Below are 23,570 nucleotides of genomic sequence, written 5' to 3'. Positions count from 1 at the left end.
GGGCATATAATAATATAATTTGGCTGTGCATTAATATTTTAGCACCAATAAATTTATATTAGCCTCAAATTTAAGCATCATATTATTAAAAACTGGCAGCAAAATCAAGCCACCCAAAAAAAATATAGGGAACTTGAATTGATAGGTTGGCGTCTAAAATAATAAGTTGGCAACAAATATTGTAAAGCAATCATAAAATTTGGTTGTTTATATATATTGTACATAAACAGGATACCTAAGATACCTATATACATAAGTTTTAAATACTCCATTTTTAACAAATTAAATTTAAACATATGCATACCTAGTACTTTAAATTGACAAATTTCCTAATCCACAAAACACCACAAATTTATTTACGTATAAAATACCCTACTATACTTATAGTCGAAATTCCTAATCATGAAACACCTAATGGCCATTATACCATTAGATCGTTAAATTTTTTATTACTAATTTCAATAGTTCCCACTGTGTTCTGCCAGAGTCAAAAGATAGGTGCGACGACGAGCGAAGCGAGGAGGAGCGTGCTAGGTTGACCGTGTAGTGACCAAACAAAATATTATAAAAGAACTTCATTTTTAAATTAATAGATAGCCGTTTTCTTTTTAAAATGTGCTTCATAAATAGACTCCAATATAATAATTCAGTTACCAAATAAATATTTGGTACCTGCCTAAAAATAAACAAAAGCTGTAACGGCATTAAAATGTTGTCCATATTGATATATTTTAAGGCTCCGTTTTAGTTGCCAAACTATTAATTTTAGTTCCAATTTCTATTAATTTAAACTACCCAAATTCGATTAATTAGTTGTTAAATACGTGCCGTTTAAAAAGGTCCAGATAATATAAAAAAGAATCTTCTTTTAGGTATAACATATTTAAATAAATATTCTTCCTGTTCCCAAGTAAAATTAACAATTCAGTTGAATAAAAATAGAAATTCGTGGTTTTTTTTTCAGACCTTTGATGTAAGTCTAATTATGGCACATTTCGTACGCCATTGACCGATTAATCCGTCTTTAGTGATGTGGCAAGACATTCAAATCTAATATTGTAATTATGTTTCGCAAAATTCGTTACAATATTTATTTGCATTCGTTACAATATTTTTCACTTTAATTTGTACTTAATAATTTAAATGTTCGATAATTATAATGCTCCTTATTACAGTAACCTTTGTGCTAACATCCTGTAAAAAAATATATGTATTGAAACTACCGATATATAATTCTCTTTTGTTAATTAAATGTGTCGCATCCCTTCTCTTGTCAATACATAATATAGGGAAAATACTATATTGCTACATTTCCTACGCCATAGACCGATAAATGAGTCCGCATGAGACGTTTCAATTATTGGTAGTGCTGGCGTTATCTTATTCATCTTATTACATATCGGTTTACTAAGATGAAGAGTTATTACGAATTTTAGAAAGTCCTGTACCTGATGAATATGTTTTCGAAGAAAGATCGGACTTAAACTTAGAAAACGTAAGTACTGATTTAGTCTTGTTTTTAAAACATTTCATGAGTAATAGTTATATCCTCTGCTACTAAACTCATATAATATTAAAATTAGTGTACTTAGATGTGCGGATATAAGAATGTTTGTCATTCGAAGTTTGGTTATATCCTCTAAGTTCGAAGTCTAAGCCAAAACATCTATTTATAACTGATTGTTCATCTCTCCTGTTCTAAAATTTACTTTTCATGGGTATATAGAGTTTTCCGTAGCGTTGTCCATAGGATAGAAATTTTATTGTGACGATTAGCCTCGGAGTCTATCGATTAGATACGGCATTACATCAAAATAAAAGCTTTTCTTAATCGAGATGATAAATTACGATCTACATTTGATATTAAAATCCTTTTAAAACTTGGTTTACTTATTTTGCAATTACAAAAAATCGACGTTCAAAATCATCTGCCCGCCATAATGCCAAGACACTTTTTTTTTAATTTCGGCATGGACGCATGGCCCTCGAGATTAATCGCGCGCGGCCTATATATCAAAAAATTATCATAAGTATTTAAGTAACTTTAATTTTTTCGAAAAAGCACAAACTAAGAGGCCCTACTCCGAAGTCCGAAAAACGAACTTCGGGTCGTGCCATCCTCTTCCCTCTTAAGTTCGTATGAGTGAAAGCGAAAGCATAATCCGGAATTCGTTTTTCAGACTTCGGAATGCACTTCACCATCCTGATGTGTCAAACTTATACCTATAGAAAATGTATTCCTCTTTATGTCAATGCCATAAAAACATTTTGCACTTTATCTATATATTATTTTTAAACATGTGTCCCTTTTGTACAAACTCAAATTTTTAAGAGTTTAACTGAAAGAAATTAAAAGGAATAAACACAGCATGCGTAGGTCCATTTTACACCAAGTTCTTCAATAATATTTAGTATCGATAGTTACATGTAACATCCCTAGACCTATCATTCGGTGTCTTGCAAAAAACAGCTTGGCGTATGAGTGAGTGCTTTCACATTTGTTTTGGCGTCGAAAAGGTTAAACGTGAAAAAACTGTTAATAATTTGTATTATTACTATGTATAGAAATTGTAAATTTACATACCTGATAATTGGGTTTCCCAGTGTGTATATTATTGTGTCTATGCAGTGCACCTTTAGATGGGAAGAGCTTGTTACATTCTTCACATTTCCAGTCGCTAATACCTAAAAACAAATTTTACCAACTTATTTTATTTGCCTTTTAAAATGAGCACACATAAGGGGCATTTATTTTTGTTGAAGTATCCAAGTCTCCGTACCCAGCGCATTTTGTATTTTGTTACGGCGAACATGGGGTAAATGGGACCTCAAGGGACCACGATCTCTTTCTCGTATAGAAGTTTGTCACAATATTTAAAAAGGTCAATAAAAATACCAAATATCCTAGGGGCTGTCCATAAATTACGTCATAGTTTTTTGACGATTTTTGACCCCCCCCCCCCCCCTTTTTCCTCCTACGTCATGCTACCATCATCCGATGTCCAGACCCCCCCCCCCTAATTTGAAATGACGTAATTTATGAATAGCCCCCTACGTAATTGTAAACAAAATACGTGTAGGTACTACCTATTTATTAACCCTTTATAAGGCCCCCGTTATACGGATATGCTATGTGAAAGTTAAATACACTCAGGGGCGTATTTTGAAAATTGACGCCCCGGGCCAATGCGTTTTGCCGCCCCAGAAGTCAAGGAAGAAAAACAAAATGCAATCCGGCATGCCGCCCCTGGGGGTTGGCATATGCCGCCCCTGGAGGTTGGCGCCCCGGGCCATGGCCCGGATGGCCCTAGGGTAAATACGCCCCTGAATACACTACCATGTTTGTTATGCACTGGGGAACACATCTACGGCAAAAAAAAAACGAAATCATTAAGAAAAACATGTGGTCAATATATGCACTCAGCCTGTTAGTGCACTTGAGTTTTCAGATGATCTGTTTCCAATGCACCTATTCATTGACATTGACATAACAAAAATAATGTGCTCTGTACAGACTGGCGTTTAATTGACTACATACAGTAAATCAAACATTATTGTGTATCTTGTAGTGGGTAGGATTAATATACGAATATCACTGAAAAAATTATAATCTGTGGCCCGTTTCACGATAAATTTACAAGCGGAAGTCTCTTTCTATCAAGGAGTTAGAAAGAGACTTCCGCAAAAAGTTCTAATTACAATACTTATGGATATAGCATGTAACCTTTTATAAATTTATTAATCTTAAGTGGCAAATGATACACTTTCCTGACACTACAAACAACGTAGTACAGTTATTGCAATTCACGATGGAGAGTGGATTTATCAAAATTAGACCTTGTCATCATACCAGTAAGAGTCTCGCCACTCACCATCGTGAATTGCAAGAGCTATAATTTTAATTTATTAGATACAGCAACGTGTATATTTTTAATAGTATAATGGAAACAATGACGATAGCTTGCTTCCCTGGACAGGCATAGTGCATAAATTGACCACATACTATAAATTTATTAATTACACTAAAATTAAATACTGACCGAAAAAGTATGAATGAGGAAAGAAAGTCTGATATACTTGCTATATAATACCATTATAGTTAAATAAAAAAGAGGATGTTCTTCTCCGTAAATGTTTATTAACTAAGTGGTTTCCAAATCGTCTCTGCCTTATAAAGGGTTAAAATAAAAACGACATAACATAAATGATTACAAAAAGAACCTACATTATTATAAACTTTTTGTAACATTCTATGTATGTATTAAAAAATAAATGAGATTTAGTTTCATATGTGTAAATGGTGATGTTTTATGTAATAAATAGGCTTGGGTGCTTATCGTGATTCTAGAATCCATGGAGTCGTCATATGCTAATATATTTTTTCGAAGTCAAAGTCAAAGACTAAAAATGTAACGTTATATAAAATGTCATGATTTATGTTGTTACAGGGTTAATAAACACATTATAATAGAAATAAGGGTATCGTCTAGGGTCGTCCCATTCGTTTTTTGCCAAGTTCTTAAATTAGTCCTATTCTGCTTTCGTCACCCATTCTACATTCGTCACGTTCGTCGGTGGGCTTTATCATCTTTGGTCATATTTGTTGTTTGCCTTTTTCTTATTCCGACACATTCCGGTATTCGTCATTATCTTGTTTGGGCATGTTCGATGTTAGTATATCTCGTTTTCAGTCTCATTCATTATTCGTCATTTTTTCATCGACACGTTCGTTGTTGGTCCCATTCGGTTATTGACAAGTTCTTAATTTGTCTTATTCTGTATTCTGTCATATTCTTCATTCGTCACTTTCGCTGGTAGTCTTTGTCATCTTTAGCCATATTTGTTGACTGTCTTTTTCCCAGTGTGGTTATCAATTTCATCATCCCTTCCCTCCCGTGAGTGTCATAGAAGTCGCCCTGAAGAAGGTTGACAGCAGTTACCAAAGCTTTAATCAGTCTGAAACTATCTAAGTAGCCATACTACTGTGCCCTGGTTTAAGACCAGGCACGGCGCGACGGAGTAAGCCCCGTGTGTATTGTTTAGGCTATATTTAATTAATATTTAAGTATAAGGATTATTGTTTATGGAATCAAAACAAAAAACGAGACAAATAGTGAATGGGACGAATATCGAATAGGACGAATATCGAACGGGACGAATATTTAACGGGACAAATAAAGAATGTGTCCAAATTTCAAAAGAGCCTAAATAAGAAAAATACGAAATTAGAATAAGTCCAAAGATGATAGGACGAATAACGAATGAGACTAAAAAAAGAAATTGACTAACATCGAACATGCCCAAAGAAGATGATGACGAATACCGGAATAAGCCGAAATAAGAAAAAGGCAAACAACCAAATATAACCAAATATGAAAAAGACCACCGATGAACTTGACGAATGTAGAATGGGTGACGAAAGCAGAATGGGACTAATTTAAGAACTTGACAAAAAACGAATGGGACGACCCAAGAGTATACCAAAATAAGGACAAAAATATTGTTACAAACCTAAAGTGGAATGATGCCATAATATCTATAGAAAAACATAAAAAAAATACTTTTTCACGCATCAATTTAGTAAGTTAACTTTATTTTTAAATTGCTCAAGAAATTATACAGCGAACTCTACGTCTTATTGGTGGAGGAAAATATTGGGGCACTCTAGTGATAGAGATTCTTAACAAGATGTTGACCAAGCACATACAAGTTTTACATTGGTGGGCTACAGACAGTGTTCTAGATAAAGTAGAAAAAGTGTTAAACCCCGGAATCCCGATTTCAATGTTATGACTTATGATAATGATAATGCACCACGAAGATGGCGTATCGGCAAAACCAAAACTTCTAGAGAACACACAAAATATTTTTTGATCTGTCTAGACTCTAGAGCATTTCTAACTCCGCAAAATAAAGAAAAAAAATAGGTATTATTTTTTCTTAAGTGCCAATACCAAACTTTCTCTAGATTAATTTGTTGTAGTTTGCGGTATAATTTCAATTATTAATACTTACTCAGGTTAGACTGTATAACAATAGTACCTAAACTATGAAAACAAAAACGTGGCACCTAAAAAGACAAATCATTTACTTTTAAAAATGTTTAAGACAACAATACACCGTTATATTGAAATCAGTAGCTAATAATTACAGATGTTGTGCATAATTGTTTACCATCGTATTTTCTCGGAAAAGTTCGTATTTGTCATGCCACTTCAGTCAACTTCAGTACTTTTTGTATCGAGACTGACTGAAATAGCAAAACACGTTCGTATGTTTCCGTAAACATACGATGGAATATAATTATGCACTACATCAATAGTTACCTTTATGAAGAGCGACATGTATATCACATGCGCGCTTGTGCTTGTAGTGAGCACCGCATACCTCGCAGATGTACGGTGGCTTCGAGTCGTCGTGCTTTCGCTTGTGCTGCTGGAGCCTCACTGCACACAGAGACACAATAGTACATTACGATACAACTGCGAAAAATAGGAAATTCGCAGCGAGTGGCGATAAATTAAAACATGACCGAATTATTTTTCTCTAGCGACATGTTGCAAGCATTTGAGTCGAGTGCCCAAAAACAAATGAACAGCAACTGACAAATAAAAGTTGGAAATTTTGAAAAAAGAATAGTCATTAAACACGAATTCATTGCGGCCAGTATTTTTTTAATTATTTATAGGCTAGGTTACGTTAAAATAGGTTAGATTACTTTTCAGCCACCCTCGTACATAAAGCGTACATATGACCTTTACATTTTCGACATCATGCAATAAGTTAATTATCGCACTAATGAATGAAGTTAAACATGTTATGCGATTGCTGGAGCGTCGCGGTGGTGTCCCTGACTCTCTGTCGTCAGTTTGCCGGCTCTAAATTCTTGAGCTACACCCAAGCCGCAAAATATACAATGTGTAAAGGATCTTACACTACAAAAGAGACTGTCTCAACTTACCAACAGTATCAACAGCAGACTAAATAATGAGAACTCAAACTCTTTCCTTAGACCCACAGTGCGAAAGTGATGAAAGTCCTTAAAACTTAACATTGACGCCTTGGGCCTATGGTTTTTCAAAGTTGCAAAACTCAAGAGGCAAAACAGATCATGTTTTTTCATTTATTTAAAAACAAATTTAAAAATTACTTACCCATAGATGAGTATTTCAAATCACACTGATCACACTGATGCATGACTTTGTCCTCGCGTCGTTTTCTCTTTTTTGCTGACAGTATTCGCGCTCTTTTACGAGGCACCTCAGCTGTGCCAATGTCATCCGGAATATAGTTGTCGCTGTCATCATCATCATCCTCGAAATCACCCATTTCAATTTTGAACAAACTGTCACTAGCAGTATCAAAACCGTTACTGTAATCTGGACTGTGTGTTCTGGAAAATTAGTACATGGTTTATTAGCATACCTGGGATAACTCGGGGCAAGTTCTAGGGATTTGATATTGATAAAAAAGATGTTGATGTAATTAAATTAATACATGTGCTCATTGAACATTCTCGATTAAAATAAAAAGGTTCGATGTCATATCTAATATCGAGCCTCTTAAGATAATAAAAGTATGCGGATGTCATTTCAATCAAAATGACAATTTACTATCAGTACCATTCATATCTTAGAGTAAGAACGTTTAGCAGTTTAAAGTGGATATTTTCATCTAGACGGCAATCATTAATACCGACGAATATGGAAAAAATTATTGATTGTATATTATGAAAACTATTTTAAAATAAACATACCTACCTACACGTTTTAATTTGTTTATTTTTTATTTAAAAATGAGGAGAAAATAAGTAATATTTATTTATATCGAATAACATTTAGATGTTGACAGTAACATCGATATATTTTTTTGTCAATAAAATATTTTGCTACATCACTAGGGAATGCAAATCGGTTATTTTTTGTATGGAAATAACCGCGGTTTCGGTTAATAACCGATAATTTCCATACAAAAAACAACCGAAAATAACCGATTTGCATTCCCTATACATCACTTTCATATAGATGCCCCGAGTTATCCCAGGTATGTTTATTAGCAATAGTGCTGGCAGTAGTAACGGCAGTAGTATATTATAAAAAGAAAAAAACCTAAGAAAATATCTATTAAATATTTTGAAATGCCTAATCAGTCACAATTTACAACTTTATGGTTGCATACTTTATGTAACCAAACTATATGATTGATATGTGTGAGGCAAACAGTATTTACACTTTTCAATGCCAAGCTCCCTAATTCCTGAGCAAAATGAGTTATATAAGTTATTTATTTATTTATTCTATACTAAAATCTTACATTAAATCAAACATGAAAGTGTCATGAAACCCTCTCGGGTTTGTACCGAAAGCAATAGCAGTAGCAGTGTAAAATAAGTTTACAACTATATCTTTGTATAAGCAATCAAATACTTAATAATATAATTTCCCATAATAATTAAATAGTATCTAAAGTAAGGCAAATTTTATACAGTCTTTAGCATGCAGTGGCAGGGTGTCAATAGAACTCGATTTCCTAACTACCAACACAGTTGAACACTTTTCCTACAGATGATTTTTGGATCTATGAGAATAAGTACTCTGCCATATTCTGATCCAAAAAGCGCGACGACTTTTTTAAAATCCAATATCTGGACCTACTGCACCTGAGACCTGTGATTTGTAAGATCGACATTTTCAACCACCTAAAAAAATACACATTAAAATAAATAGAAGGGTACTTACGACGATACTGTAATATTACGATTATAATTGTAGCCAATTATGAAATATTATCTGGACTAAAACTACCTGACTTTCATATGACTAGTGGCTCTGTGAACCTTGCGTACCCTATGACTCCAACATTCAAAACTTCAAAAACTGAATTGACAATAAATTCTAAGTATTGAACTTGCTCAAGTTAAAGTAAAATAAAAAGGTAAATAAACAGATTACTCATGAATTCCATATTAAAATTTTTATGAATGTTCCTGTAGTGTATTTGAGTATAAAATATTAATGTTGGCTGACATTTGTTATAATGTCACATTTTTCATAACTCAAAAAGAGCCAACTACTCGGCTACTTTTGCCGACCAGTCTCAGACCGACTAGTCAGTACATCCCTAATATATACATAAAACCATTAAAAAGTAAGTAATGTCACTCATTTGAAACACAACTAAATAGTTACATAACAACCAAGAGTTTGTTGATTACAAGTTTTATATCACTTTGTTAACTATTATGAATATCACACCAAAAAAATCTGAAATATTTTAAATAATTACCCGTCTGTTGAATCTTCTCTCTTAACATTTTCGAGGCTAGGGGCTGCGGCTGCAACCAAGCTGTGAACAGCCAACTTGTGGGCTGCCTCCGCCACAATACCACCAGTATCTCCTTTCTTACCACACACATTGCACTGCCAACTAAAAGCAAGCAAAACTATGTATCTTGTATCTTAAATAGTTCAATAGGGGAGGTAGGGGACAGTCGGGAGGCTCGGGCACCCCCTTGTCCTGATTTCCAAGGAAGTGCCCGAGCCTCCCAACTGCCCTTCATTGCTGCATGTAATGGTCCCCTACCTCCCTTAAATACTAAAATTCAAAGAAAACATCATAGTATATATATTAGTTAAACAAATACGGCATTGCATAGCTGCCTAGGTGGTAGTTTTTGTTATTAAAATTGGCACTGGCATAACATATCAAGCTACTTAACATTTCTAAATATATAATCTTACATATAATGGTTTATTTTAGTACACAAATAAAATACAAACATTTATAATAGTCTCTGATTTAAACTGAAAGGTAAAATTTACATGTTGTTCATAATAAAATATAGAGACAGACCTTTCAATGTTGTCTGCATTCTTTGGCTTTCTTTTAGGTGCATTTTTTGAAAGCTTCTTTTTTGTTTTTTCAGGTTTTCGGTGTCTCTTCTTTTTAGTGACTGCAAGTGGTTCATCTTCAGAGTCAGGTCCAAGATCTCTATTCCTTGTGTTATAGATTTCATCAAAAACTTCTGTCTTTACTGCGCCAAGTTCAACAGGATGGGATATTGTGTCAAATAAAGGATTTCTGCTAAGAATGTCCTCAAAGGCTTGCTTGAGCTTTAGATATTCTAGTTCTGCAGCTTCCAAGACATTAATAAGTTCAAAACAAGTCTTACACATATATTTGGGGCAATTTTCGGCTGCGGAGAGGTCTACGCGTGTGAACTTGTATAGGAAGTCGTACAATGAGATGCCGGAAGCCGTATTACTGTTATAGATATCAAGTCCGTCGCGGCCCCGGCTCGAGCACGTCACGCATTCGTGTGGCTCGGGTTTGACCCTTATCTCAACCTCCGTCTTTATATTCAATTCCACATCAATCTTACTAATATACCCAATGGTTCCGACACGACTGACGGGATTCAAAGATTCAAGTTCTGCCATAACGATGGCTTTCTATGCGAGGAAATAAAGCAAAAAATCGTAGTTTTGGGCAAATTACCAGACTAACCGAACCGGCAGCGTCAAAAAAATCTTCATATTTCTATGTTAAACTCAGTAACTGCACCCAGTCAGATATAAAAAAAACAAGAAACAACCACCAAGCGAAATTGAAAATTAATCAGTGACATTTTGACGGTAGGGTTGTCATTATTCAATTTCTTATTTTTAGATGGCAACTTGGTCGTCTAATGGGCTACATAGACCATGCGACATACTTAGCATTTTGGTATGAAAATTGCTTGAGTCCCACGGAAGGACATAGGTTAGGTTTATCAGAGGTTTATCACGAATATGAATGCATGACTATAGAGTCTGGCTAGCCAAAAAATGTTGACACATATTTCGTTGTTGTATCAGTGTATTTATGTCATTCACAAAGAGCATATAATCATTCATTCAAATTGTTTGCGGTTTTGCGGTTTATAAGGGGTTTATTTTAAATAATATTAATAATGTCTATACTGAGTGAGGTTCGCAAACTATTATTTAAGCTCGTAAATAATTACGACAATGTACGATGTCTACGTGTAGCGATGTATAACGAAAATCTGCAATGTTTACAACTCCAAACCAAATGTAAACAAATTAGAAGGTTAGTGCTCTATAAATATTACTTATAGATGGTCAAGCAAACTTGTCAGTAGAAAAAGGCGCGAAATTCAAATTTTCTATGGGACGATATCCTTTCGCGCCTACATTTTTCAAATTTGCCGCCTTTTTCTACTGACAAGATCTGCTTGACCCAGTATAGCATTTAGCATATTTGGCATAGTACTTATGTATTTTTTTTTTGGTGATGGATTAATATTACGGCTAGGTCTTATTTACACCTACATTTCATTTTTCGCCCTGTTACAATGGTATATGGTGAGAAAGTGTTAACATATGTGTTTATCGTTGACAGTACTTTACATAATGGTAGAAATTATGTGAGCTGACTTTGAGTGCACGTCAAAGTATATATTTAATTTATATCCTTAGGTACCTTACGAGTGCACAGAAAATCCAATTTTTTTTCTAGTATCAAAACTATAATTCCTACTACACAAAGTGTGACATTTGTGTAATATTTCAGTAGCCAGACTCTTTGTGCCAGACTCTATGTGGTCGTAGTCGCGGGCAAAAGCTATAATAAAACCAACTAAAAACGATTTATATATAACATAAGAAATAAAAATGAAATAGGGTCATTGTGGTAGTTTTCGTTCGGTGTCAGTTTCCGTCCACTCGACGAAATTTGAATATAAACCTTCATTGCTGCACAAATTTGGACTTATTGCAATCCTTAATATCTAAACAATTTATCTATCTACATATACTTGGTCAAGCAAATCTTGTCAGTAGAAAAAGGCGGCAAATTTAAAAAATGTAGGCGCGAAGTATTATCGTCTCATAGAAAATTTGAATTTCGCGCCTTTTTCTACTGACAAGATTTGCTTGACCAAGTATAAAAATTATATTTCGCAAGAAGCAAATTATAAATGAAATGTATTATTTGCTAATCCGTCTAGTGGACGGAAACTGACACCGGATGGAAAACTGACGCAATTACCCTATAAAATCGATTTTTAAGTCAATAATGCAGTGGTCGGGAACTAAGCTCATACGTGAACGAAAACTAGCTCATAGGTGGACAGAAACTAAAATGACACTACTTTTGCAAATTATATATGTTTTTAAATAAACTGTAAATATTATTTAAGGTCACGTTATATTAATCTCAAATAGACAATATGAGCAATACAGACAAATAGGCTACAAATATAATGACCACCAAAAAATACTTTGGTACCCTAAATAAAAAATCATGCTTACAAAAAAAACTTACTTACCACCAAAAAAATAAGGCCTAAAATTACAAAAGTACCATCATTTAAATTATGACTGCACTTCAAATTGTATTCAAATACCAAATATATTGAATGATAACCAAAAATCATTAATGATCACCAAATCTTGAAGACCAAATTAATGCGATATTTTCACCTAAATAAACCACTATGATTACCAAAAAATGTATACATATTACCAAATAAAGTAAAATGACGCCAAAATTACTAGCCCCTCCCGCTCAACCCCCCGTACCCCGCACCGCATACCTACCTAACCTAACCTACTTTTCTAATAGCATACTGAAATGCTACTAGAAAAGTAGTTTAGGTTAGGTTTGAACTGCTATCAGTTAAGTGGGTTAGGTTAGCACTGCGACTCTTACAGAAACGAAATGTTAGTAGAAAAGTAGGTTAGGTTAGTTTGAACTGCGACCTTTACAGAAACGAAATGCTTCTATAAAAGTGGGTTAGGTTAGGTAAGAACTGCGATCCTCACAGAACCGAACTACTATCAGATAAGTGGGTTAGGTTAGCATAGAACTGCGACCCTTACAGAAACGAAATGCTACTAGAAAAGTGGGTTAGGTAAGGTTTGAACTGCGACCCTTACAGAAAAGAATTGCTACTAGAAAAGTGAGTTAGGTATGCTTCAAGAAAAGTGGGTTAGGTTTAGGTTTGAACTGCGACCCTTACAGAAAAAAATGCTACTAGAAAAGTGGGTTAGGTTAGGTTTGAACTGCGACCCATACAGAAAAGAAATGCTACTAGAAAAGTGGGTTAGGTTAGGTTTCAGCTGCGACCCTTACAGAAAAGTAAATGCTACTAGAAAAGTGGGTTAGGTTAGGTTTGAACTGCGACCCATACAGAAAAGAAATGCTACTAGAAAAGTGGGTTAGGTTAGGTTTGAACTGCGACCCTTACAGAAAAGAAATGCTACTAGAAAAGTGGGTTAGGCTAGGTTTGAACTGCGACCCTTACGGAATCGAAATGCTTCAAGAAAAGTGGGTTAGGTTAGGTTTGAACTGCGACCCTTACAGAAAAGAAATGCTACTAGTAAAGTGGGTTAGGTTAGGTTTGAACTGCGACCCATACAGAAAAGAAATGCTACTAGAAAAGTGGGTTAGGTTAGGTTTCAACTGCGACCCTTACAGAAAAGAAATGCTACTAGAAAAGTGGGTTAGGTTAGGTTTCAACTGCGACGCTTACAGAAAAGAAATGCTACTAGAAAAGTGGGTTAGGTTAGGTTTGAACTGCGATCCTTACAGAAAAAAAATGCTACTAGAAAAGTGGGTTAGGTTAGGTTTGAACTGCGACCCATACAGAAACGAAATGCTACTAGAAAAGTGGGTTAGGTTAGGTTTGAACTGCGACCCTTACGGAATCGAAATGCTTCAAGAAAAGTGGGTTAGGTTAGGTTTGAACTGCAACCCTTACAGAAAAGAAATGCTACTAGTAAAGTGGGTTAGGTTAGGTTTGAACTGCGACCCATACAGAAAAGAAATGCTACTAGAAAAGTGGGTTAGGTTAGGTTTGAACTGCGACCCTTACAGAAAAGAAATGCTACTAGTAAAGTGGGTTAGGTTAGGTTTGAACTGCGACCCATACAGAAAAGAAATGCTACTAGAAAAGTGGGTTAGGTTAGGTTTCAACTGCGACCCTTACAGAAAAGAAATGCTACTAGAAAAGTGGGTTAGGTTAGGTTTGAACTGCGACCCTTACAGAAAAAAAATGCTACTAGAAAAGTGGGTTAGGTTAGGTTTGAACTGCGACCCATACAGAAAAGAAATGCTACTAGAAAAGTGGGTTAGGTTAGGTTTGAACTGCGACCCTTACAGAAAAGAAATGCTACTAGAAAAGTGGGTTAGGCTAGGTTTGAACTGCGACCCATACAGAAACGAAATGCTACTAGAAAAGTGGGTTAGGTTAGGTTTGAACTGCGACCCTTACGGAATCGAAATGCTTCAAGAAAAGTGGGTTAGGTTAGGTTTGAACTGCGACCCTTACAGAAAAGAAATGCTACTAGTAAAGTGGGTTAGGTTAGGTTTGAACTGCGACCCATACAGAAAAGAAATGCTACTTGAAAAGTGGGTTAGGTTAGGTTTCAACTGCGACCCTTACAGAAAAGAAATGCTACTAGAAAAGTGGGTTAGGTTAAGTTTCAACTGCGACCCTTACAGAAAAGAAATGCTACTAGAAAAGTGGGTTAGGTTAGGTTTGAACTGCGACCCTTACAGAAAAAAAATGCTACTAGAAAAGTGGGTTAGGTTAGGTTTGAACTGCGACCCATACAGAAACGAAATGCTACTACAAAAGTGGGTTAGTTTAGGTTTGAACTGCGACCTTTGCAGAAAAGAAATGCTGCTAGAAAAATGGGTTAGGTTAGGTTTGAACTGCGACCCTTACAGAAACGAAATACTACTCGAAAAGTGGGTTAGGTTAGGTTAGAACTGCGACTGTTACAGAAATAAAATGCTACTAGAAAAAGGTGACGAAGTGCATTAATTAATTTAATAGGATAACGATATATACTTGGTCAAGCAGATCTTGTCAGTAGAAAAAGGCGGCAAATTTGAAAACAGTAGGCGCGAAGGGTTATCGTCCCATAGAAAATTTGAAATTCGCGCCTTTTTCTACTGACAAGATTTGCTTGACCAACTATATGAAATATTTGCACATTTTTAATTAAAATATGGTTACAATAGTGGTGGTCATTTACTATTTTTGGGTTTACAATTATTATATTGGAGGCATTTGCTTCAATAGGATAGCAAGATTTAAAAATTAGATTATAATTTTACATTAAAATGGATTTCTAATTTTGGTGGTCATTTACTATTTTTGGGTTTACAATGATTATTTTGGTGTCATTTTCTTTAATAGGATAGCAAGATGTAAAAATTTGGTTATCATTTCACATTAAAATGGGGTTTGAAATTTGGTAATAATTTACTATTTTTGGGTTAATAATTATTAGTTTGGTGTCATTTCCTTTAATAGGATAGTAAAATGTAATAAAATTGGTAAGCATTTCACATTAAAATGGTGTTATAATTTTGGTGATCATTTATTATTTTAGGATGGTAAAATATATATTTTTGGTATTAAATTTTACTAAATCTGGTGATCAGTTAAATAGCAGCCAAACAATATATAATACATTTAAGTAAGAGTAGACTTTAATTTTTTTTTCGCATTTTAAAGTTGGCATCTATAAGTGATAAGTGGACAGTATCTGACATATTACCTACCCTATGCTATTAGTAGGTATAGTGGTACCTTCTCTCGTAATGCCCGTGGAGGTCTTTCGCCTTACGTCCAGTTTTTTGCGGGTTGCGGATTGCGGATTACGTAGTTTTGCAGGATCCCGCTTTAGTAGTATGTAGTAGTAATGCTGAATATAGTAACGAGCATTTTCTTTGCGGGATACTGCACGCATACTACAGAAAACTTGATCCTGCAAAAAACCGTACCCGCAAAAAAACTGGGTAAGAGCTATAACACTCATGCGAGTGGTTGCAATTGCAGCTCGGACAATGGCCCGTGGCGACCCCACCCTCGCAAAGCTCGCCCTCTCGCCACCACCGCACCACTCGCACCAGAGCCTGAGCCTACCGAACCGAGGTCAGTCTCGCCTCACGCCGAGTTGGCCGCTGCCGTACCGACGCCGTGCCGTATAGACGCGCACACGAACAGCGACGCTTTCCCGCCGTTCGTTCAAATTCAAATTAACGAACTTTTCTGTCAACTAACATTATTTCCAATTGGCAAAACTACCCGAGTGGTATTTGTGATACAAATTGGGATAAATTACGACTTGAGTACGCGTGTGCAGTACGTATTTATCAGGATATCTGAGCAAAATTTTATATGTGGATCAGGTGAGTAGAAAGCGCGGCTTTAATATAAGGTGTTGTTTGTATGACATTGAAGATTAAGGACATTCATTAAATTAAGATTAATTAGATGAATGATAAGAACTGTATCGTTTAAAATTATGGATACAACTTTACTTAGCCGTTTTTTCTGGTACTTATTATATTTTTATTAAAAAATTACACATACCTATAGTTTAATTAATGCTTTAATAATAAGTAACATTACGATACGGTCCTTATTACGATACCTATAAGAATTATCCATAGTTCAAGGCCGCAGTCGCGGGGAGTCATGAAGCCTCAGTTACCGAAAAAAAACCCGGCAAGTGCGAGTCGGACTCGCGCACAAAGGGTTCCGTACCATAATGCAAAAAACGGCAAAAAAAAAAACGGTCACCCATCCAAGTACTGACCCCGCCCGATGTTGCTTAACTTCGGTCAAAAATCACGTTTGTTGTATGGGAGCCCCACTTCAATCTTTATTTTATTCTGTTTTTAGTATTTGTTGTTATAGCGGCAACAGAAATACATCATCTGTGAAAATTTCAACTGTCTAGCTATCACGGTTCGTGAGATACAGCCTGGTGACAGACGGACGGACGGACAGCGGAGTCTTAGTAATAGGGTCCCGTTTTACCCTTTGGGTACGGAACCCTAAAAATGGTAAAGTGCAGGGGGACAATTTCTACTGCGGGGTAATTTGAACTATATTAGATATATCTTCCATGTTTTACATTATCTAGTAATACAAATATCTTCCATGTTATACATTATGTATAGTAATAGAAATATCTTCCATGTTTTACACCTTAGGTAAAACGTACAGCATGGTGCTCGACGCGGTCCCAGTACATGTCATCTTGAAACTTAAGTCATTGTCAATAGAGGTGACAGCAAGGTGTCATCTAATGGGCATTAGCATGTCGAGCACTAGTACGTTTACCTTACATGTTTTATACATAAGTAAATATTTTTCGCGACACCAGTCTTGCACATCTTTTTTACTCGACTGCGCGACGCAAAGGAGGGTAATGTGTTTATTAAATGGTGTGACTGAAGTGAAGTTGAAGTCTAGCAACTAACAGTTAAATAACAATGTTACCTATAGTATTTGACAGAATACCTACTCGTACAAGACTACAAGTGCTCTTAGAATTTTCTTAAATTAAGTGCATTGCTCTTAGAAGCTCAAGCGAATGCTCGTGTTCTCGTGATTAATAAGTAGTTGCATATTTTCACAGAGTTGAAAAGGCAGACAGGATAGATCACTAAAGGTCTCTCCAGATTATAAAACTTGGATATGGTTTTTTCTTTCTAAAACAATTAAGCCCTTAATTAAGCTTAGAATAAATTTAAAAGTCGAAAAATTACTGTCTTGGGTGGGACACCCAAATCAAGTAGGTACACATATGTATAAAATGACACGATCTTATTTGTAGTGTAGAGCCATAAGAGCGTGTTACATATTTGTGCGGCCTTCGAAGCGTAACATATTATTGCAGGTGACTGTACCTTAGTCGGCAAAACGAAACCCTTATTTAATCACATTCTTGTCCGTCTGCCAAAACCCTTTTTCTTAAGAACGCGTACGGTATCAAGCGGAACCTTATATCAAACTAGTGACGCGCCCCGGCATCGCACGGGTTAAGACGAAACAGGAGCTGAGTTTTAAATATTTTAGGTAAATATACCCGTCTCGCTAACGGAAGCGGCACCTAAAAGTAGTGCGATAAGGACAAGGCGAAAAATCCTGCGTAAAAATCTCAAAAATCGAGGTTTCGTACTCCTCTGTTTCCTCCTCCAAAACTTAACCAATCGTAACCAAATTTGGAAATCTAAATGATTAAGAAATTATCTGTGTCGGACCGTTTTGCTTTTTTGGCTTATTGATATGCCACGCCTCTCATTGCGGCATAGTCAATTAGGCCATTTTGGCCATTTTTGAAGGGCTCTAGCGCCTTAAAAAACATAAATATCAAAAAAAGCAAAACGGTCCGACACAGAAATTGACAATATTAATCTGTGTTGAAAAAATCATTGCTCTAGCTTCAAAAACCACGGAGGAAAACGAGGAGTACGTTTGTATGGAGAAATGACCACTCCCGTTGGCTCTTAACAAATTATACACCTAAACATTCCTCAAGAATCACTCTATTGACAGGTGAAAACCGCATGAAAATCCGTTCAGTAGTGTTTGAGTTTATCGCGAACAATAATACAAACACAACAGACAGACGCGGCGGGGGATTTGCAAATTAAAGGTTCCGTCACACAGTCGCGTTTTCCGGGCGGGGCGTGACCGTTTTATATGTAAAAGCGGCGCGCCCCGCTCACGTCCCGCCCGGTAAACGCGCCTGTGTGACGAAGCCTTAAGAAAAGGAATCCAAAATGCATCATAATAGGTTATCTTTATGGGGAGGCGAAGCTTAGCCTAACCTAAACAACACAACTAAAAAACTGTCCTTACTACCTATTGTTTGTCTCATTAAGTACCCGTTTTTATTCTTTTCATTATTAAGATAAAGAATCCTAAATGCATCGTAATTAGTTATCTATCTCTATGGGAGGCGGAGTTTAACTCGCTCGTATGGCTCGAGGTAAAAAAATTCTGAAGTGGTTCACCGGGAATGTCCCCGATTGTACTTATGGGGGTAACAGTTTTCTCTTGTCTCATTTTCCAGGCCATACCTGCAGACTTATTTAAAACTACAATGGAAGAAACATCGTCTTTCGTGTGTTACGTATGATATAGATGTTGACTGCATAGTACTTGGTGCGTTTAGTGCGATGGTCGTGGCCGCGGTCCCGTAGCGTATAAAAAGTCGGCACACCATGACGAGCCAACGGGGAGACCCAGTTAGGCACGCGCCAATACATCATGCCTAAGTGATGGAAGCGAATGAGCAACTGCTTTTGTCTCTCAATTTAACGTTCTAACAATGTCTCTCTAAACATGTAGGCATTACATTAGTACCAAAGGATCATACCTATTGTAAAGACGGTGAGCTTTACCTACTACAAACAATAATCGTGCAATAATCCTGTAGGTACTTTGCCGGATGACGTTGTCGATGTAAGTATACTTACTTGAATGAACCTACCTACTTATGACACATTTCTTGCGAACAGCTTTTTTTACGGAGAACAGTTTTTGAAAATATTCAGGAATTAAATAACAAAATAAATAAATCATAAATCTAGCCTTAAATTAGCCTGAGGCATTGTTCCCAGAACGCTGGCCGTGTTCCCCCTCTGCACAGTGAGGCTGAGTTTTTGTGCAAAAAATGCGCCAGCTCGTAGGTCGCCAGACACCCAGACTAGTTTGGTAGAAATATTCAGGATAATCTGAAATCGATAAATGGAAAGAACTTTTCAAATATAGGTAACTACCTACATATTATAGGTAAACTTACATATTTTTAGGGTTCTATACCCAAAGGGTAAAATCGGGACCCTATTACTAAGACTCCGCTGTCCGTCTCTCTGTCCGTCCTTCTGTCTGTCACCAGGCTATAACTCATGAACCGTAATACAGTTAAAATTTTCACAGACTATGATGTATTTCTGTTGCCGCTAATATAACAACAAATACTAAAAACAAAATAAAATATATATTTTACTGGGGCTCCCATACAACAAACGTGATTTTTTTGCCGTTTTTTGCGTAATGTTACGGAACCATTCGTGCGCAAGTCCGACTCGCACTTGGCCGATTTTTAAAGTAACTTGTGCATCTTCTCTCGCTGATGAAGACTAAAAAAATAAAAAAATATAGTGTTTTATCTAAATTGTGTTAAATGTAAAGACAGAAAGTAAAACAATAATCTATAACCTTATTTTTGACCCCCGGCTAATAGCTGGTTAAAGACTCTTTTATTCTTCTTTTAAAAAAAGCTTCCGTCAAATTTATGATGATATCGCAAAATTTAAAGTGTCCTAATAAACCTCTACTTACTTTACTCTTTGGTGCTCGTAGAGCACGAACAAAGCACAACGCCATGGAGTATTCCTAGATCACTATGGTGGTAATTAGTGGGAATTTTTTCTCAGTTGTTCCCGGTGGTAAAGGTGAGAAAATAAATCTCAGTTGTTCACCACTGGCAACAACTTGGTAAGCTAGTAACTAGAAGGAATTACAGCGCAGCGAATTCGCATGTCGCTTAGGTAAGCGACGTGCGAATTCGCATCGGTGTGATTAACCGCGTAAGTGCAAATTGTTTTGACACGTTATATGAGTAGGTACCTTCAACACTATAACGCAACTAGGCAAAAATACTTTTGCAGGTTTACCTATTACAAATTCCTTTTGTTTAAGTAATTAACTTAGTTCGTTAAAATTCTCATTCAATACTGTTAGGTTTATTACCCACTTTTTAGTCTGTTAATTAGTGTATTTACAAAACCCTTGCCCGATATTATTTACATCGCACGTGCTAAAGTCGATCTCATTAAAATTAGCTTAGGTACCTACTTATTGTTATTGCCCGTACTACTATTAGCATATCCCATATATTATACATGAACCTGAATCTTTAGTGAGTATGATCTGATCTGGTCAAATAAAAAAATCCTTCAATACGGTTAAATACTGCCAATTGAGGCAATTGTTCACTACAACTGGGCGCTTGAAATAGCCATAGTTTCAAATTTGTGCTACGTTCTTAGATGTATAGAAGAAAGGATACAGGATACAGCATTTAAATGTGTACTGAGGAGAGGACTTGGGTAGGATAAAAGTTAAACTTGTCGTAGGATTGTATTTACGCAATGGTATAGGTAGGTAGGTAGTTGAAAACTTAGCATCCGTGACGCCCCTCAACGTTACCTGATCGCGCTCTGTAGTGCAGTCATGTGCGTCAAATTGTAAGGGCAGGTTTTATTTCCTCTATCCGTTGAATCCGTTCCCGACTCTACTACGCCTCTTGTAAGCTTAGGTCCTTTCCGGTACTATTTAATGCTGCTATATTTATTCATAAAACTTAGATTCCAATATTGTTCGAGAAGTAGAATCTTGAGCGTTGCGAGGGTTTCAAGGCACGAGGGTTAAACAAACTTACCTCTCGGCTCGAGTGAAACACCAAAATTTTCAACACACCAACGTGACGAAAATACTTGCCTACTTTTTTCAATCATAACTGTAAGTAAATAGGTACCAACTTTGGTTTGGCACTATCAGTTCCGATTTTCTTCAGCAGTCAAATCATTGGGTGCATTGTGTATCAGGTAAGTACCTAAGTACCGTACTTACATAGAGTATTAATTATAATAAAATAAAATACCAGAAATTCTTAGGAACCAAATTCAATCACGCAAATTACTCTGTCGCAATGGCAGTAACGTAAAGAGTTTTTGGAAACAATGCTTCGAATGGTTTAATACCTACATGTAAATGAATCTTGATTCGCAGCGCAAGAAAGCGAAATCAGCCTGCGATGGTTGCAGCGATTTTGATGTTTTTTCCGCTTTCTAAATACAGCCCGGTGCTATATGTATGACTTAGACCAACGGCTGTTGTGGTGTAGTATAGGTGAACACCCACAGTACACAGTACATTCACCTCACTATTTGATGTGTACGGGATTCGTATTTTCGATTTGATCTCGATTTTTGCAACTCGAGCCGTCGTTGTCATGCATCGCATCACGCAACCTTTTCGTCGGTGCTCAAAATGACCGGTGATCCGGTGACCTCTCATGCATCTAAGGAACTATTCTCACGGCATGTTAATCTTCCAATTTCGACTAATAATTCACGCTCTCTATTCGGTGAAACGTATCATGAATTACGTAGGTACTACTAGGTACATGAACAAAAATTGTGCGTGATTACTTTTGGATATAAGATTACTATCTAGAAGTTTTCACTGTGTTCTTTCACAAAGTGCTCACGGGGAACCCGAAAAATGTAACCACGCATTTCTGAGGCCAAAAGAAGGAAAAAATGTAATACCTAATATGCAATGTTAAAATCCTCCGGGTTCCTCGTGAGCACACTATATGTGTGTATAGGTAGAAGTATTAAAACTATACGAACAAATACATCCATTTGTGACAGTTAAACTCTAAATTGTAATCTATAAAATTGTGTTTTCTCGAATAAAGGATGACTCACGTTACACCGGGCCGTGTCCGGGCCGGAGCTTCCGGCGCATCGTTTTCTATGGAAAGCATCACGTGATCGCCTGTCATGTCATAGAAAAGTAAGCGCCGGAAGCTCCGGCCCGGACACGGCCCGGTATAACGTGAGTCATCCTTAAGACCGTAGAACTTCCTTAATCCTTAATGTTCCCAAATGCGGGTTTCGTGACTAAGAACCTCCGAATGCCGCTCTGTGCGTTACCTTTGGTTTACGGTCTATTCAACCGTTGGATTCTGGTTATAATGATATTGTTATTTGTTCTAGGACGGTTACGAAGTAAGGCAGCTCCGATCATCGGCATGCGTCTGAAGCGGTAGCGGCAGAATGGCCGCCGCAGCGCTGGGTCTGGGGCTGCTGATACTGGCCGCGCCCATATCAACTCATGCTCAAGGTATCTATGTCTCTCTTGTACCTCATTGCATTTCAGTAGTTATGAGATTGTAAATATAAGGGTTGAATTATAGTGCTTAGTTAGATATATTTAAACTTATATGGTATAAACGGGATAAGCTAACTTCTATGAAATATTGTTAGTAATTATTTTACAGGTATCGACACAATCATTAAAGACTTAATCAGATATAGGTTTACTGAACAGATTATTATGCTAAAGAAAGTACTTAGCTACTCGTACAAAAGTGATATTAGGGGCAAGTAGGCTGCATTAGCAGAGCTTTGTTTAATTAGGTCAATGGCTATTAGTCTTACATCAAATTCTAAACCAATCGCACAATAAATAAGTAACAGGTGGTGGACGGCGAAGTAGTTAGTAAAGTTTCGAATATATATCTTATAGGTATACTTACCTAATTTATAATAAATAAATAATAATAAAATAAAAATAAAATGCGTTTATTTTCAGACAACAAGGTCCATAGTATTGTTAGTACGTACTTAAAATAACATTTATGAAATAATGTAATAGTTTTGGAAACAAGTTACCCTAGGAAATTAATGTGTTCTTGTTTATGATTTCATTGTTTAAATTACTTATCGGATGTGATGAGATCTAAATCTAGCTGCAAAGATCAGAGTTGGGCAAAAATTAACTTGAATAAGAATAAGAATAAAAACAGAAATTTTATTCTTATTCAAATCGATTTGAATTAGAATTATTCTTGCACTAGTTATTTTAGAATAAAATTAAGGTGAATAAATCATGTGACTCTTATTTTAAATGCGGAATAAAAAACAGAATAATTATTCTAGAAGTGGGCCTATTCTAA

General features: G+C 36.1%; 2 protein-coding genes and 1 long non-coding RNA gene across 3 annotated transcripts in view; 2 read left to right on the top strand and 1 right to left on the bottom strand.

Moving 5' to 3' along the window:
* The window catches only part of LOC134804782 (zinc finger protein 37-like), a 58,827-nt gene extending 48,216 nt beyond the window's left edge, over nucleotides 1–10,611 (bottom strand). The window contains exons 1-5 of the mRNA XM_063778018.1: nucleotides 9,853–10,611; nucleotides 9,286–9,426; nucleotides 7,155–7,393; nucleotides 6,327–6,446; nucleotides 2,585–2,685 (exon numbers count right to left, since the gene is read on the bottom strand). Coding sequence (XP_063634088.1) covers nucleotides 2,585–2,685; nucleotides 6,327–6,446; nucleotides 7,155–7,393; nucleotides 9,286–9,426; nucleotides 9,853–10,439 — 1,188 coding nt within the window. The 5' untranslated portion in view covers nucleotides 10,440–10,611. The remainder of the gene's footprint in view (nucleotides 1–2,584; nucleotides 2,686–6,326; nucleotides 6,447–7,154; nucleotides 7,394–9,285; nucleotides 9,427–9,852) is intronic.
* Nucleotides 1–23,570, top strand: part of LOC134804928 (uncharacterized) — a 273,322-nt gene that overhangs the window by 42,030 nt on the left and 207,722 nt on the right. The gene's annotated exons all lie outside the window — the stretch shown is intronic.
* LOC134804333 (protocadherin-16) overlaps nucleotides 22,631–23,570 on the top strand; it is a 33,982-nt gene continuing 33,042 nt past the window's right edge. Inside the window, exon 1 of the mRNA XM_063777342.1 lies at nucleotides 22,631–22,735. Within this exon, the coding sequence (XP_063633412.1) occupies nucleotides 22,669–22,735 (67 nt within the window). The 5' untranslated portion in view covers nucleotides 22,631–22,668. The remainder of the gene's footprint in view (nucleotides 22,736–23,570) is intronic.

The sequence above is a fragment of the Cydia splendana genome, chromosome Z (assembly GCF_910591565.1).
Source record: "Cydia splendana chromosome Z, ilCydSple1.2, whole genome shotgun sequence".
In the NCBI taxonomy this organism is placed as follows: domain Eukaryota; kingdom Metazoa; phylum Arthropoda; class Insecta; order Lepidoptera; family Tortricidae; genus Cydia; species Cydia splendana.
The sequence above is the reverse complement of the archived record's forward strand: the minus strand, read 5'-3'. Positions and strand labels throughout refer to the sequence as shown.